At 49.9% G+C, this 16,397-nt stretch overlaps 1 protein-coding gene across 2 annotated transcripts; it reads right to left on the reverse strand.

Moving 5' to 3' along the window:
- Nucleotides 1-1,511: 1,511 nt before the first annotated feature.
- Nucleotides 1,512-12,167, reverse strand: Slc16a5 (solute carrier family 16 member 5). 2 transcript variants are annotated; one of them, XM_052195276.1, is made up of 4 exons: nucleotides 11,855-12,167; nucleotides 8,572-8,715; nucleotides 5,524-6,354; nucleotides 1,512-3,297 (listed from the first exon to the last, which is right to left on the reverse strand). In XM_052195276.1, the coding sequence occupies exons 1-4, from the start codon at nucleotides 12,051-12,053 to the stop codon at nucleotides 3,020-3,022; spliced, it is 1,452 nt and encodes a 483-aa protein (XP_052051236.1). In that variant the 5' UTR covers nucleotides 12,054-12,167; the 3' UTR covers nucleotides 1,512-3,019. The 2 variants fall into 2 exon arrangements, with proteins under 2 accessions (XP_052051236.1, XP_052051237.1); XM_052195277.1 differs by lacking the exon at nucleotides 5,524-6,354.
- Between the last annotated feature and the right edge of the window lie 4,230 nt (nucleotides 12,168-16,397).

Consider the following 16,397-nt stretch of genomic DNA (forward strand, 5'->3'; position numbering starts at 1 on the left):
CCTGCCTCTGCCTCCCAAGTGCTGGGATTACAGGCGTGCACCACCACCGCCCAGCATGGTGATAGTTTAATCCCAGAACTCGGAGTTTAAGAACAGTCTAGTTGGGCTGGAGAGGTGGCTCAGCGGCTAAGAGCACCGGCTGTTCTTTCAAAGGTCCTGAGTTCAAATCCCAGCAACCACATGGTGGCTCACAGCCATCTGTAATGAGATTTAACTCCCTCTTCTGGAGTGTCTGAGGATAGCTACAGTGCACTTACATATAATAAATAATAATATAATATATATTAATTATATTAATAATATAATATATTAATTATATTATTATATATTAATAATATGATATATAATAATATAATAAATAAATAAATCTTAAAAAAAAAACAGCCTAGTTGCCGGGCAGTGGTGGCACACGCCTTTAATCCCAGTTCTTGGGAGGCAGAGGTAGGTGGATTTCTGAGTTCCAGGACAGCCTGGTCTACAGAGTGAGTGCTACACAGAGAAACCCTGTCTGGGAAAAACAAACAAACAAACAAAAAACAGTCTAGTCTCTGAGGCAAGTCAGGGCTACCAGGCAAGACCCTGTCAACAAAACAAGACACCCGTCAAACCCAATCTTAGGGTCACAAGGAGCATCAGGAAGGGGGCCAGCTTTGCTATACTGTCATGGAGGTAGAAAATGTAGGCAGTAGGGTCAGGGGTCATGTACTAGCTCTATGTTTGGTACCAGGGACCTGAATCACAGCAGATGGTTTATGTACTTCACCTTTCCCTGGCCGCCTCCTCGGGGGTTCAAGTCCCTGTGATCAATCCATGCCCAGTATCAACCAAGAGTTTTAACCTTCGTTTGGGTGCTTGTGTACCGAGATGGCTCTGTGAGCACTCGGTGCCCTTTAGGTTTTGTAAGAAGCCTGGCTTCTTACATCTCAGCTCAAGATGGTGTCTGACCAGTAAGAGCATCAAAGACCTGGGGACCAGGAGCCTTTGAGATTCCAGAACAGACACTTTGCAGATTCCCCTCAAAATCTTGCAGAGATGGTCCAAAGCAATTCCTGGCCACAAATGAGTAGACCTTGCTTCCAAGTTCTCTCCAAGCCCCAGGATCCAAAGAGCTGGGATCATAGCTTTCCTGGGCCCGGGTGGGGCTGGAGATTGAATTGAAGGAGAGAGTACTTGACTAAACTACATTTGGGCCCTCTGCGTTTCTTCTTTGCTTGTTGCCCATAGATTAATGCCGTTATAATCAGCGGGCAAGTGCGATGAAAATTCCCAAGCCGGAGATTCTATTTTACCTGGAGTGTTTCCAGGACGTGGGCCTGTTAGCCAGCCCCCAACTCTGTTTTCCATTAGAATGAAAAAAATAGGTCCTGGTGTTTGCCGCGCCCCCCCCCCCAGGGTAGAAACTATGCCTGGTCCTCAAGCTCAGTTCTAAGTTGGGATCAGGAAAGCACTGGGGACATTAGACATAAAAGTAGACTTTTCAATTAGAAGATGACGTCTCATTCAGGCAAAAAAAAATTTTTAAATAACATTTATTTGTGTGTGTGTGTGTGTGTGTGTGCGCATGCCACAGAACAACTTGTGATAGTGGGGCCTCTCCTTTCCCACGTGGGTCCCAGGAATCAAATTCAAGTTGTCGGCGTGGCAGCAAGCACATTTACCTACACAGCAGTCTCCACTCAAGGTCTAGAGGCACTGAACACAATTGCCCAAAGCAGTTCAGCAAATGCACCGCTGCAGTACTTCCTTTGGCCATGAGGGGGCACTCATGACAGCACCCTAGAGGAGCCGGAATAATCCTAAAGATGCTTATTCATGCCAGATGGACTCGTGGAGGAGGAAGGCTGGCGTCAGGCGTGAAAATAAAATCGTTTTTCCTGATAAGGTTTCCTTGCCAGAGCCTGGTCGAGCCTGAACCAACAAACAAGCCCAAGAAGTTCCTGCCAGGCTGGGGGTATGGGAGGAAATTTACTCAGGCCTGTTTTCCTCTTTTATTAGTCCAGAGTTCATGACCCGCGGCAGGGAATGGTTTTGTATATAATTCAAACAGATTGTTTTCCCATTCCCTGGAGTACCCTGCTGGGACAAGCCTATGCTGATGACAACTAGCCTTAAGTGATGACCTCAGAGACCAGCACCAGAAATGTTTGTGGACATAGCTCAAGGCCGTGGACTCAGGCTAGCAGCAGCTGCTGACAGCCAGTAACCGCCTCAGGGCTGATACCTCCAACACATCCTGGAGAAAGGTGAATCTCAGAGGCCAAGAGCAGAGCACAGACTAACATTTGCATATATAGACTCAGTTTTTATAATGTTCCTTAAGTTACCTAGCTTGCCTTGTTGTCTCCTGGTTAGTCAAAGGCCTGCCTTCCCCTACATGGATACAGAGCCGGGTAAAAGAGAAGATTCTGGTTCAGGCCATGCTCAATGGCTGAAGACTCTTCAGACTTTATAACTTCTGAGACCCAAGCAAGAGGGCGTCTTCCAGGCCAGCAGAGAAGTCTCTTTTCCTGATCTTGGGAGAGGTTAGGACCAGCATTCCCCCAAACAGCCAGTTAGTACCAATCTCGTACCAAGGCCAGTTTCTTCTCCTGGTCCTTCATCCATGGTTCTGCTAGGGCTCCAGTTAGCATGAGACTCGGCTTCTTGAAGCAGCAAGCTCCCATAACATTCCTGACCTGAGGGGGTCAGGCTTGGTTATTTGGGAAGAGAAGAGCAGTAAGTAAGTTCTTGGAAGAGAAGCAAATTCTTCAAAAATCGTCTGAGGCCAAGAAGGACAAAGACAGTTGACATGGGAAGAATGTCTGGATGAGAAACCCTAGAGTGTTGGGCTGTAGGACCAACTGTGAGGAGTCAGCCCAAGGTAGCGAGGCGTGCCTGCTGCATGCACGACTCAGACCAGTCTTCTCCGGGCCCAAAGAAGAAAGCCAGGAAGGCCTACTTCTATACCCACCTTCCTGGAAGGAAGGTTCCCCTTACTGTCTTCAGAGCTCAGAGGCAGGTCACATGTGATCTCTGGAGCTCAGACATTGGTCACATAGGTGTTTTCAGGGTACGGTTGCCTCTTGGCACTGTCCTTGTCTTCTGAGGTAAGAGCGCACATTGAGGTCATCTCTGAGGTGGCGTCCTCCATCTTGGCTTGCCCATCTCGCTTCAGCTGCTGCTTCTGCTTCTTCTTCTTCTTCTTCTTCTTCTCTTCAGCATAGAAGCCCACGCCCATGAACAGAGCACCAGAGATGAGGAAGGCGCTGGACAAGTAGAAAACGTAGCTGAAGTCGTTGGTCTTGTCCAGCAGCAGTCCTGGGGAACAGAGGACAAGTTAGTCTGCTCCTCCGACTAGACTAGTGTGGGCAGAGACTTTAGTTTTGTCTCCACTAATAGGAAATTGTGGCTGAGCCCTGGGAAGTGCAAACAGATACTTGTGTGGTGAAAGGAGGGAGGAGACTCTTGGCTTTTGGCCTAGACAGAATCCTCCCCAGGAGAGAGCCGAAGGGCCTGTTACCCTGGAGGCAGAGGGAAACAGACTGAAGGGCTGCTGGGATCCAAGCACTTTGCTCAGCCCTAACCCTGCCTCAGGCCCTAACCCTGTCTCTTTCTGGATAATTTGGGACTCTTTTGCAGCAAGGCTTCCTTGGAAACTGGAACTCAAATTTAGGGAAAAGTCTCACTGACTGGGGGGAGGGGCACACCTTTAATCCCAGCACTCAGGAGGCAGACACAGGTGGGCAGGTGGATCTATGAGTCCGAGGACAGCCTCGTCTACACAGAGAAACCCTGTCTTGAGAAACCAACCGACCCACCAACCAACCAATCGACCAAGCACCACCACCACCACCAAACCCTCACACAGCTGAGCTTCAAGGCCTGACCTTAGTGACTGTCACAGCACTTGCTTGCTGAACACCCTCTGGCACCAGACTCCTCCCACCTGCTCTGAAGGGCCCTCCCTCTGCTGTACAGTAGCCTTTCCCCTACAGGTCTTACAAATTCTGCTTGTTTCCTTCCTAGCACGAATCCCCACATCCACCCCCCCACCCCACCCCCAAGCCTCAACAGTGCAGTTTGGTGGCGTGCACTCAGTGATGGCCCGAGTGGGTGAGCTGGTGCGTGCTCTCCTCTGCACTCTGTAGTTGGCATTCTAGCTCAGAGAAGAACGGGGATTTTCCTGGGACTCAAACGTGGGAACTAGGAGAGCCAGGGTGTTAATCACAGTTAACACAGGTCATGCTCTTTGCTTGAGATCCTTACAGCGAGGCCTCTTACCACCATGCCTCACTGACAGGAGCAGAGGGCCAGACAGGCACATGACAGATTCCTGTAGCCTGGACTACAAAACTTTTCTCTCTTTCTGTTCTTCCTTCCCTCTCCAGACCCTTAAAAATCTTTTCCTTAGCCGGGCAGTGGTGGCACATGCCTTTGATCCCAGCACTCTGGGAGGCAGAGGCAGGCGGATTTCTGAGTTCGAGGCCAGCCTGGTCTACAGAGTGAGTTCCAGGATAGCCAGGGCTACACAGAGAAACCCTGTCTCAAAAAGCCAAAACAGAAAAAAAAAATCTTTTCCTTAAGTGTACGCATATTTTATCTTCATGTATGTATATGTGCTGCATGTGTGTGGTACCCACAGAGACCAAAGGTGAGCATTGGTGCCTCTAAAACTGGAGTTACAGATGACTGTGAACCACTCTGTGGGTGCTAGGAACTGAACTCAGGTCCTCTGTAAGAGCAGAAGTGCTATTAACCTCTGAGCCACCTCTCCAGTCCCTCCCTCCCTTGAAACAAGATCTATTTATTTTATGTTTAAGATTGTTTTGCCTGAGCCAGGTGAAGGTGGTGCATGCCTTTAATCCCAGCACTTGGGAAACAGGCAGGTGGATTTTTGAGTTCTAGGCCAGCCTGGTCTACAAAGTGAGTTCCAGGACAGCCAGGGCTATACAGAGAAACCCTGTCTCGAAAACACCAAAAAAAAAAAAAAAAAAAAAAAAAAAAAGTTAGATTGTTTTGGCTGAGTGTATGTAAGTATACTGAGAAGGCCTGAAGAGGGCGCTGTATTCCAGGGAGCTGGAGTTATGAACAGTTGCGAACCACCACTCTGAGTGCTGGGAATGAACCTGGGTCCTCTGTAAGGGAAGCAAGTATTCTTTCTTTGTTCTTTCTCTCTGTCTCTGTCTCTCTCTCTTTCTCTCTCTCTCTCTGATGGTAAGCTTGAGACAGGGCCTTATATAGCTCAGGTTGCTCCCAACTTGCTATGTAGCCAAAGATCTTCCTGCCTCCATTTCCCAGCTGGCAGAATTACAGGCATAGGCCGCCATGCCTGGCCAAGCCTGTAGTTTTTATACCTTGAGGGTCAGACAAGTAACACCATAGCATGGTCACTGAGCTGCTGGGGAGAGGAAAGGATCACGGATTCCAAGTGCCTTGTGACAATGGTACACTGGGTTCAAATGTGTCCACATGGTCTCCTTTGCCCAACCTAGATAGAGGCCCCACTTGGGTATGCCTGGCTGCCTTCCCTCCCAAGGCTCTCACCAGCCAATGGTGGAGAGACGAGAGAAGCCACGCCACACAGGATGCTGAAGAGGCCCAGGGCACTGGGGAAGCGATCCATCGGGACAATGTCCATTAGAACCTGGAAGATGAGGATCCCGGCCCCACACATGGACAGGCTGTACACCAGGCAATAGGCCAGCAGCACCTGGAAATTTGCCGACGCTGTGCACATCAGATTGGTGAGCCCATTGGCGAGGATCGCCAAGGCAAACAGGTACTTCCGGTAGGCAGCCAAGCTCTTCCTGCCTACCAGCAGCCCTGCCACGGGCCGCAAGAAGATGTTGCAGAAGCCGATAATGGACATGAGCATTGCTGCCCAGTATTCATCCACCCCATGATGCATAGCGTACGGCACCAGGAAGATATGCGGCAGTGGGAGACCCAGGATCATCCATGTCGCACCCACGATGTATACGCAGAAGCCCATATTGTGCCGAAGGATGTCAAAAGCCAGGTGGTACCGGATGCTCGCGACGCACGTTGCCAGGCAGCTGCGCGTAGGTTTCTCGGGAGGTAGAAGGGGATCTTCTTTGGGCTCAGGGACCACGTTGGTGGGCTCAGGGACCACGTTGGTGGCAACAGGCCTCAGCATGGCTCCACATACGCAACAGTGGAGAAAGATGCCACCAACGACGAGGAAGGCGCCCCTCCAGCCCAGGGTTTCCAAAAGATATCCGGCCAGAAGTGGCCAGAGCGTGACGCCTAAGGAGATTCCTATGGAGGCCAGTGCATTGGCCAGCGGCCGCCGGCGGACAAAATACAAGCCCACTGCTGTGATGCTTGACTGGAAGCTGAAACACATGCCCAGGCCTGCAGTGCGAGAGGGGACACCATCTCAGGGACTTTGTAGGACTTTTCACCTCCACATGGAGTAGGGGGTCTTGGCTCAGGTTCCATGTCTGTCCTCCTTTGGCCCTAGGACAGACACACTTCCAAGTTTTCATGATGGAAGGTACCTGACCTCCTTATAAGCATCACACCCAGCTCCTCCTCTCCGCTCCCCTCTGCAAGTACTACAGTGCCTTAATTCTCCTTCTTCCTTCCTTCCTTTCATTCTTTCTTTTAGAGCCAGGTTTCACTGTGCCGAATGACTTTTTGTTTTGTTTTGTTTTGGTTTTTAGAGACAGGGTTTCTCTGTGTAGCCCTGGCTGTCCTGGAATTCACTCTGTAAACCAGGCTGGCCTTGAACTCAGAAATCTGCCTGCCTCTGCCTCCCAAGTGCTGGGATTAAAGGCATGTGCCACCACTGCCCTGCTCCAAATGACTTTAATCCCAGAATTCAGGAGGTAGAGGCCTATAATTCCAGGCCAGCCTGGTCTTCACAGTGAGTTTCAAGCTGGCCAGAGCTATGTAGTGAGAGCTTGTCTCAGAAAATTATTTAGAGTTATTCATTTTATGTGTTTTGCATGTATGTATATGGACCATGTTCATGTCTGGTACCCTTGGAGGTCAGGAGAGAACATAGGATCTTTTGGAATTGGAGTTACAGATAGTTGTGAGCCACCATGTGGGTCCCAGGAACTGAACCCAGGTCCTCTTGCAAGAGCAACTGCAGAGCCATCTCTCCAGGCCCTAGATTTATTTTATTTTTAATTATGTATATATAGCTATGCACATATGTATGCATGTGTGTACACATATGTGTATGTGCATGTGTGTGTATACTTGTGTGTGTATGCGTGTGTGTGTGTGTGTGTGCATTCATGAGTGTGTGTACGTACCCGAGTTCAGTGCTTTCAGAGGTCAGAGGCATCAGAGCCTCTGAGCTGGATTGACCTGTGGTTGTGAATCACTTTACAGGGATTCTAAGAACCAAACTCAGGTCCCCTGCAAGAGCAGTATATACTCCGAGCCATTGGGCCATCTTGTTCTTCTCATTGACATTTTAAACATCAACCTAAGGCCTCTGAAAGATTTCCTGTCACATTTGAAAAACATCCTAAGTGTCTTCTATGCCTCCGAAGACTGGTGTGGTTTGATTCTGGCCTAAGCCCTGGAATCCGGCTCAGTCTACTCCTTGTCAATCACCAGGATCAAGTCCCATCAACTCCTCCAGACAGCAAGCTGCCTTCAGACTTTGTGACCTTTGCCAGGGCCATGTTTTCTGTCTGGAATATGCTTAGCTGAGATGCTGCCTCCCAGGAGTGAGGAGTCTACCTGCTGCTTTGCCTCCTGTGCCCCCAGTGGTCAGTGCTGGAGAAAAAGCTCCCAACAAAAGAGTCCTCTGGCCAGGCAGTGGTGGTGCACGCCTTTAATGCCAGCATTTGGGAGGCAGAGGCAGGTGGATTTCTGAGTTCAAGGCCAGCCTGATTTACAGGACAGCCAGGGCTACACAGAGAATCCCTGTTTTGAAAACCCCAAAACCAAACCAATGAACAACCAACCAAACAAACAAATAAACAAAATGTTCTCATAGCAAAGTCTTGGTTCCTAGCAGAGTGAAAACTTGAAGGCATGGGGGCTTAGGAACTGGAGAGAGAACTCTCAATGGTCAAGAGCCCCCGCTACTCTTTAGAGAGGCCTTGGGCTCAAGCCCCAGCACCCACGTGGTGGTTTACAACTCTCTGTAACTTCAGTTCTGGGGGATCTAATGCTCTATTTTTGGCCTCCCAGGATACCAGACATGAGTGTGATATACAGACATACATACTGGTACATATAAAAATGAATATATATAAACCCTGTCTTGAAAAACAAACAACAAACAAAAAATTAAACAAAAGAGGGAGTTGGGGAGTTGGGGCTTAATAGGAGCTCTCTTTTTCACTTGAGACAGGGTTTTATTCTATACCTCAAGCTGGTTTGGAACTCATGTAGTCCAGTCTGGCCTACTCACAATGATCCCCACAACTGGATCTGCTTCCTTCAAGACTCCTCTAACACTTATAGACATTCTCTCAGGCAGGGATGCTGTCACACCCCCGGTCCTGACCTCTCATCTACTCTGAGGGCTTTAAACATTCTCAGACACCTGGCCCTCGTCTGACTTCTCTAGACTCTAAGCACTTTGGAGAAGATGATGGTCACCTGTGATCAGTCCTGCGGTGATGAAGAGGTGCGTGAGGGAGGCAGAGAAGGTGCTGACCACCATGCCCAGGCTGGCCAGCACCCCGCCCAGTATCATGGTCACTCGGCAGCCGAAACGTTTGATCAGGATGCCGCACAGGGGCCCTGTAGGTCAGAAAGGTAGCAGTGGGTGAGAATGTGTGGAGTCAGGGCTCAGTGGGGCTGGGTGAGGGTGCTCGTAGGAACTAGCCAGGGTGTTAAGAGATAACTAAAATCTGCTAGCATGGCTTCTGGTCCCCACCTCGCCACAGTCTGGCCACAGCAAAATCTGATGCTCTTTTCTGCCTCAGTCTCCTCTGCTACCGTATGAGTGGTCAGACTAGCTGTTGTGCGGTGTAATCACAATAAGGACATCTGGAGGGCATAGCAGACCCTTCACTAACCTAAGCCGAGAACAACTGCAGTTTGGAGTCACGATCAAGTGACTATCATACCCTTGCTTGTGGTTTGCTCCAGAAAGAACCTCCTAGAACATTTGATCTCTGCACACTCTTCCGCCCACCCCACAATCTTCCCACCTCATACATTTGCCCCGGGTCCTGGAGTATTCTGAACCTCCTCACTCTGACCTTTGGAGTGTTGGGGAGAGCATCAGACCGGATGTCTGCTCCCCTCGCTCGCTCGCTTGCTGGTTCTAGCCACCCACCAATCCTTGCGCCTAGAGCTGGAGATGGAACTCAGGTGTAGAGAGCATGTTTGGCATGTAGGCCTTTGGCTCTTTTGGAGAGAGAGAGATTGGGTGAGGGAGAGGGAAAAAATAAAACAGAAAGATTCTAAGAGGAAGAAATACAGAGAGGCTGGAAGAGGGACAGTTTGAGAGATAGAGAGGGGAGAAGACTGAGAGAAAGGGAAGGAAAGAAGGAAGGAAGGAAGGAAAGAAGGAAGGAAGGAAGGAAGGAAGGAAGGAAGGAAGGAAGGAAGGAAGGAAGGAAAGAAGCCACCAAAGCAATCCACTTGAAGCTTCCTGAATCCATACTTAAACATTTGGCACCACATAGAGAAGGGCCTGTCTCACCCGGTGGCTTTCTCACTAGCCCCACATCCTGGCAAGTAGAAACCAGTCGGACTGGCCAGCTGCCCCTAGATATCTCACAGGGTCACACGTTCACAGGCATCCTGTGCCCAGGAAACACATGCAATGGAGTTCCCCCCCCCCCTCCGTTACTTTGCCAGAGGGCAGAGATAAAGTGCGAGAGCACACACACACACACACACACACACACACACACACACGGCTCTCGAGCCTGTGTATCTTCCGTGGGAGGAAGCTCAGTATGTGTGGGCCGTGGGCTGCCTGATCTGAGAACAACAAAGGGAGAGGGAATAACTGGTGCTCGCATGCAGTCATGCCCACACTGCTGAGAGGCCGCTCTTTGCTACTGCAGAGTGAAAGAAGCCTTGGTTGGGTGTGACGCCAGGCACCCGTCTTCCCCACCTCTGAGACTTCACCTGCCTCAGGAAGGTGACCTTGGGAAGAGTTCTGAGTCACAGGGAAGGAGTGGAGTTGGGGTGGGGATCTTGAGCCAACCGTGCCCTCTGCCTTGAGTCCCCTCCCCGGACTCTGCAGACCAGGCACTAGGCCTGCCTCCTCTCTCCAACACTCGGGGTGAGTAACAGCATCAACTTGTTCACAAAGCTACAACAGGGTAGCCAGCCTGAAGCTGGCCGGTATTGGGGTTTCCACAGGATGCCTAGTCTCCGCTCCAGTCTCTCACCCAGGCCCCTCACAAGATCCTTCTGAGATTCCCACTGCACTCTCCAGCCCTGAAGGCCAAGATGCCCCACTTTCTGGGCCAGCCTTGGCTTCTCCTTCTTACCCTAAGTCCACACTTCCCCAGAGGTCAATTCATGGCTCATTGTGGAGGCTGGCAATCCTCCCCCTCCACCCCAAGTTTCCTGTTTCCTGGTGTGAGAAAAGTATCTGGAATATTCATCAGGCTGCAGCTACGAGGAGGAAGGAAGGGCACAGGGATCAGCCAAGCCCTGTGTGTGTATGTGTGTGTGTGTGTGTGTGTGTGTGTGTGTATGTGTGTGTGTATGTGTGTGGTGTATGTGTGTGTGTGTGGTGTGTGTGTGTGTGTATGTGTGTGGTGTGTGTGTGTGTATGTGTGTGTGTGTGGTGTGTGTGTGTGTGTGTGTGTGTATGTGTGTGGTGTGTGTGTGTATGTGTGGTGTGGTATGTGTGTGTATGTGTGTGTGGCCTACGGAGAGTTGGCTCTCACTTTCATTGACCCAGTGGCCATTTGTGGTCTCTGTCTGTTGAGTCATCCATCTCCCAGGGGCTGAGGAGAGGTCACTTAACTCAGGACACAGACCTGGGACTCTGACCATTGGGGTTGCTGGTGCCAACAGGTGTCGGCCTTCTCTCTGAGCTCCAGACTCCGTGAAGGACCCTCAGTGGGGGTGTGGGGACGGGGAGATGGGGCTTTTCCTGTGTCCCCTCTCTCTGGCTTGTCCTTTCTTATTATGAAGTCACAGTGAGGATCTCTAATTTACTAATAATTGTCAGCCCCATGTAGCTCCTTCTAATTCCAGGACCCATGAGGTAGGTCTCTGCCACCTCATAACACAGGAGCTGGACAGGGAGCTGGCTGTTATCTCCTTACTGTAGGACAGAATGTCCTGGGAGACGGCCTGGGTTTTCTGGTCCCAGCACTAGCTGTCACTCAGGGTGTCATCTAATGCCTCTGCTCCAGATTGGTCACTGAGAGGACTCTGGGATCATGGACTGGCTTCCTGCCTCAGATGGCCCTCTGTCTCCCATCCCAGCAAGCCCAGCCTTCTCAGGATGGGACTCAGTGTAGCCAAGTGGGCCGGACCCTGCTCAGATCAAGAAACACTCGGGACTGGCTGGGCGTGGTGGCACACGCCTGTAATCCCAGCACTTGGGAGGCAGAGGCAGGCGGATTTCTGAGTTCGAGGCCAGCCTGGTCTACAGAGTGAGTTCCAGGACAGCCAGGGCTATACAGAGAAATCCTGTCTCGAAAAAAAACAAATCAAAAAAAAAAAGAAAGAAAGAAAGAAAAAGAAAAAAAGAAAAGAAAAGAAAAGAAAGAAAGAAAGAAAGAAGAAAGAAAGAAAGAAAGAAAGAAAGAAAGAAAGAAAGAAAGAAAGAAAGAGAAAAACTCTCAGGACATCCCGGTGAGGCCTATGACTTCAGAGAGAAGGACCTAGTATGTCAGGAAGATGGTGCTGTCCCCAGCCTCCCAACCCTTCTTCCTTCGCACCTCCTCCAGCTACTCACCCCCGCCATGGATGGTGGCCCCCATGATGGAGGGGAACCACGAGGTTTCAGTGTTGCTGGCCTGGAAGTCACGTTGCAGATCAGTGAAGAAGATGCCAATGCAGGAAGGGAAGCCCAGGGTGAGGGCCTGGGTCACCAGGGAGGCTAGCAGGACGACCCAGGCCCATCTGCCATCTGCTTGTTCCAGGGCCTGGGGCATTCTCAGCTACTGGTATTGCCACAGCCTTACTGGTCCTCCGTGACCGCAGCCTGGAAGGGAAGAGAATGCCCCTTGGGGTTGGCGGGCTGCCAGCCCTCCTCCGGCCCACCTGCCTCTCTGCCTGGGTGACTGAAACTGCTTCTTCCTTATGCGCCAGCCCTAAGTATCAAGGAGGGGCACCGCCCCCTGGGAGGTGGCAAGAAGCCCTCCCTTCACAGTGGCCTTGTCGTTTCTGTTCCCCGACAGCCTGGCTGGAGTTGGCAGGGGTGGGGCGGGCAGTGACCAATGGTACAGGTAAGGCAGCGGAACTCTCTCTAGTGATTACATCATCAGACCCGCACCTTCTAAACCCCTTGATAACGATTTCAGGAGAGTCACACCATGGGCCAGTAAAGTCCCGGTGTCTCCCAACGTGGATATGGCTCTGTTTCCAAACTTCCATTAGGAGCTGCCTGCGTGCCAACACCAACTTTCCTAACACCGGGAGATCAACCTTAGCTCACCGCACTGGCAGCTAGCAGAGGCTACAGCCAGGTGGTGCAGAGGGCACACAGGCCAGCTCCAGCTCGGCAAGGACAGCTGACCCGCAGACCTGCAGAGAGAGCCCTTTGGAACCACCTTACAACACTCCTTTTACAAGCTATGGAAGATGAGAGTCAGGCTCCACAACTGTGCTGAATCCTGCTGCCTGCAAGGGACTTTTTCTGAGCACCCTCACACACTTCCACAGGTAGGAGACAGGCATGGATACACATACAGTCCCACACTAGCATACGGACTCAGATACACACAGACATACACCTCACTGATACACACACACACACAATCTAAATTCTATCCCCACCTCCAACTCACAAAATATACACAGATACAGCCAGACCTAGCTCTCAATTCGGTATCACATCCCAGGCCCCATACCCGGCCCCCCCATGCAGAAGCCCCAGCAGTTTTAAGCCTCCCCTCATGCCACTCCCCACCCCAGTGACATTCCTTTTCTGACTCTCCTGTTCCCAGGTCTCCCCAGTCCCTTCAAACTCTGGGTGGTGGGCTGGCTGTGAGTGGAAAGAGACTTGGTCTAGGTTTAAGCAATCGACTGTATCAGCTGCTGTTCCCACAAGACCCTCTCCCTACCTTTTTTGTTGTTGTTGTTGTTTTGGATTTGGGTTTTTCGAGACAGGGTTTCTCTGTGTAGCCCTGGCTGTCCTGGAACTCACTCTGTAGACCAGGCTGGCCTCGAACTCAGAAATCCCCCAAGTCTGTAATCACAGGCGTGTGCCACCACCGCCCGGCTTCTCTCTACCTTTTTGTTTTTGGAATCTGGGAACTTCAGAAGCCATCAGAAATAGGGAACTGTCTCTCTCTCTTCCTCTGTTCCCTTCGCTCTATTCATCCCATTTTCTTCTTTCCTCCCTCCCTCCCTCTCTCCCTTTCTCCTTCCTTCCTTCGTTGGGATCTGGCTATGTTGCCCGGCCTGGGTATGGAACTCCTGTCCGCTCCCTCAGGTTCCCCCTCCCCCTCAGCCTCCTGCATGGCTGTGGTACCAGCTGGCCCCAGAGCTTTAAAACAGAGAAGCGGACCATGGTCTGCTCTGAACTCTGCGTTTTGCATAACACCAAAACTTGGAGTAAAAATGCTAAGGTGAGGTCTGGAGAAGAGATATGGTTCAGGGGTGCTGCGTGTGACACAGCCACCAGCCCCCCACAGGATTTTTAAAAATGCTAAGGTGGGGTGACTCAGCACCTTGGTCAGAGCTCACATCTTGTTTTTGGTCTCTTACTAAAATTTGTTTTTATTTTATGTGTATGGGGTGTTTTGCCTATGCGTATGTCTACATACCACTAGCACGCCTACTACCCCTGAAGGCTGGAAGATGGTGTCAAACCCTTGGAACTAGAATTCCAGTACGTTGTGTGGTACTGTGTGAATAATAGAAACTGAACCTGGTTTCTTTGAAAGAGCTGCTAGTGCTCTTAACTGCTGAGATATCTTTCCAGGTTTCTTTCTTTTCTTTCTTTCTTTCTTTCTTTCTTTCTTTCTTTCTTTCTTTCTTTCTTTCTTTCTTCCTTCCTTCCTTCCTTCCTTCCTTCCTTCCTTTCTTCCTTCCTTTCTTTCTTTCTTTCTTTCTTTCTTTCTTTCTTTCTTTCTTTCTTTCTTTCTTTCTTATTTTCTTTCTTTCTTTCATTCTTTCTTTCTTCCTTTCTTTTTCTTTCTTTCTTTCTTTCTTTCTTTCTTTCTTTCTTTCTTTCTTTCTTTCTTATTTTCTTTCTTTCTTCCTTTCTCTTTCTTTCTTTCTTTCTTTCTTTCTTTCTTTCTTTCTTCTCTCTCTCTCTTTTTTTTCATCTTGAGACAGATCCTACTATGTATGCCTCACTGGTCTGGAACTTGCTTTGAAGACCAGGGTGGCCTCAAACTCTCAGGGATCCATTTGCCTCTATGTCCCAAGTGCTGAGATTAAATGTTTGCATCACCAAGCCTGGCCTTGTTATTCATTCATTCGTTTGTTTGTTTGTTTGTTTATATCGTGGAAGAAGCTCTTACTCTGTACCTCAGGATAACCCAGAATTCACTGTGTAGTCCATGTTGGCCTTGAACCAGTGGTAGTTGTGCCTCGGTGTCCCTCATGCTGAGCTCCCCAGATCAGGCCTCTTGTTCACATACATGAACACCTTCATCTCTGCCCAGTAAGGCACAAGGTCACAAGTGACTTACAACAAGGACCAGACTGAGGAGAGGTATAACTGCCTCATCAAAGACCCCTGCAGAGAGCAGCAGCCTGAAGGTGTGACAGGGACACCAGCTTCTGGCTTTGTGTCGCACCCTCTGAGGGGCATCTCACAGCCTCTGCCAGAGAGATTGCCCGGTGACCAATTCTGACTGTCCATGACTAAGCTCAGCCTGTCACCTGTCCCCCTGACAGCCATCCATTACCGTGTGTGCGTGCATGCATGGTGTGTGTGAGAGAGACAGACAGAAAGACAACCATCCATTACCGTGTGTGCGTGCATGCGCGGTGTGTGTGTGAGAGAGAGAGAGACAGACAGACAACCATCCATTACCGTGTGTGCATGCATGCGTGGTGTGTGTATATGTGTGTGTGAGAGAGAGACAGACAGACAGCCATCCATTACTGTGTGTGCGTGCATGCGTGGTGTGTGTGTATGTGTGTGTGTGAGAGAGAGAGACAGACAGACAACCATCCATTACCATGTAAGCGTGTGAGAGTCAGACAGACAGACAGATGGAGAGAGACACAGAGAGAGAGAGACAGAGAGAGACAGAGAGAGATGGAGAAGACTCTGCCTTTCTCTCTCCGGCTGTTTACTGACTCAATACCTGATTGCCCGCAATAACCTTATCCTCAGTATATTGCCAGGATTTATTGACTGTGTGCCGTGACTCTTGATTGCTGTGACTTTTGATTCATTAAATCTTACAGCCTGCTTACTTTCTCTTTAAGACCTTCTGTGACCTGTATGCTATATGAAATATGCTGTTCTACTTGAATCTTTTTTTTTAAAAAAAAGATTTATTTGCATTCTTTTTCAGTAGTGTATATACACACACGAGTGAGGGTGTCCACAGAGAGGTGTTGGGTTTCCCAGAGCCTGAGTTATAAACAATCGTAAGCTGCCTGATACGGGTTCTGGGAACTGGATTCCAATCCTCTGCAAGAGCAGCAAGTGCTCTTAAACTGCTGAGTCATCTCTCCAGACCCCAACTTGAGTCTTTTCAGTTTCGGTTTTTCGAGACAGGGTTTATCTGTGTAGCCCTGGCTGTCCTAGAACTCTGTTTGTAGACCAGGCTGGCCTCGCAGAGATCTGCCTGCCTCTGCCTCCCAAGTCCTGGGATTAAAGGTGTGTGCCACCACCACCACCACCACCACCACCACCACCACCCTGCCTAATTTGAATCTTATAGATACCTATAGACTGGCCTGGATTGAGGTTTTGGCCCAGAGAGTGTGGTGTTCGCTATGCAAGCTGGAGGCCCTGAGGTTGGATCCACAGAAGCCACATCCAAAGGTAAAAAGCTCAATGTTGGGCTCGTGAGATGGTTCAGTGGGTAAAGGCACTAATGGCCAATACCAATGACTTCAATCCCCTAGAGAGAACGGACTCTTGAAAGTTGTCTCTCCTGGTTGAGAGATGGCTCAGTGGTTAAGAGAACTGCATGTTCTTCCTAAGGTCCTGAGTTCAATTCCCAGCAACCACACGGTAGCTCACAACCATCTGTAATGGGATATGACACCCTCTTCTGGTGTGTCTGAAGAGAGTGACACAGTGTGCTTCCTTTTTGTTTTCAAGATAGGGTTTCTCTGTGTAGCCCTGGCTGTCCTGGAACTCG

This window comes from Apodemus sylvaticus, chromosome 10 (genome assembly GCF_947179515.1).
Source record: "Apodemus sylvaticus chromosome 10, mApoSyl1.1, whole genome shotgun sequence".
NCBI lineage: Eukaryota > Metazoa > Chordata > Mammalia > Rodentia > Muridae > Apodemus > Apodemus sylvaticus.

What these genes read in the sequence shown, in the direction of transcription:
- Slc16a5 (XM_052195276.1), bottom strand. Translation starts at nt 12,053, where the DNA reads ATGCCCCAGGCCCTGGAACAAGCAGATGGCAGATGGGCCTGGGTCGTC. An exon ending in CACCGCAGGACTGATCACAG is followed by an intron (nt 6,355 to 8,571) that starts GTGACCATCATC and finishes CTCGCACTGCAG; the next exon opens with GCCTGGGCATGTGTTTCAGC. An exon ending in CGTCTCTCCACCATTGGCTG is followed by an intron (nt 3,298 to 5,523) that starts GTGAGAGCCTTG and finishes TCTGTTCCCCAG; the next exon opens with GACTGCTGCTGGACAAGACC.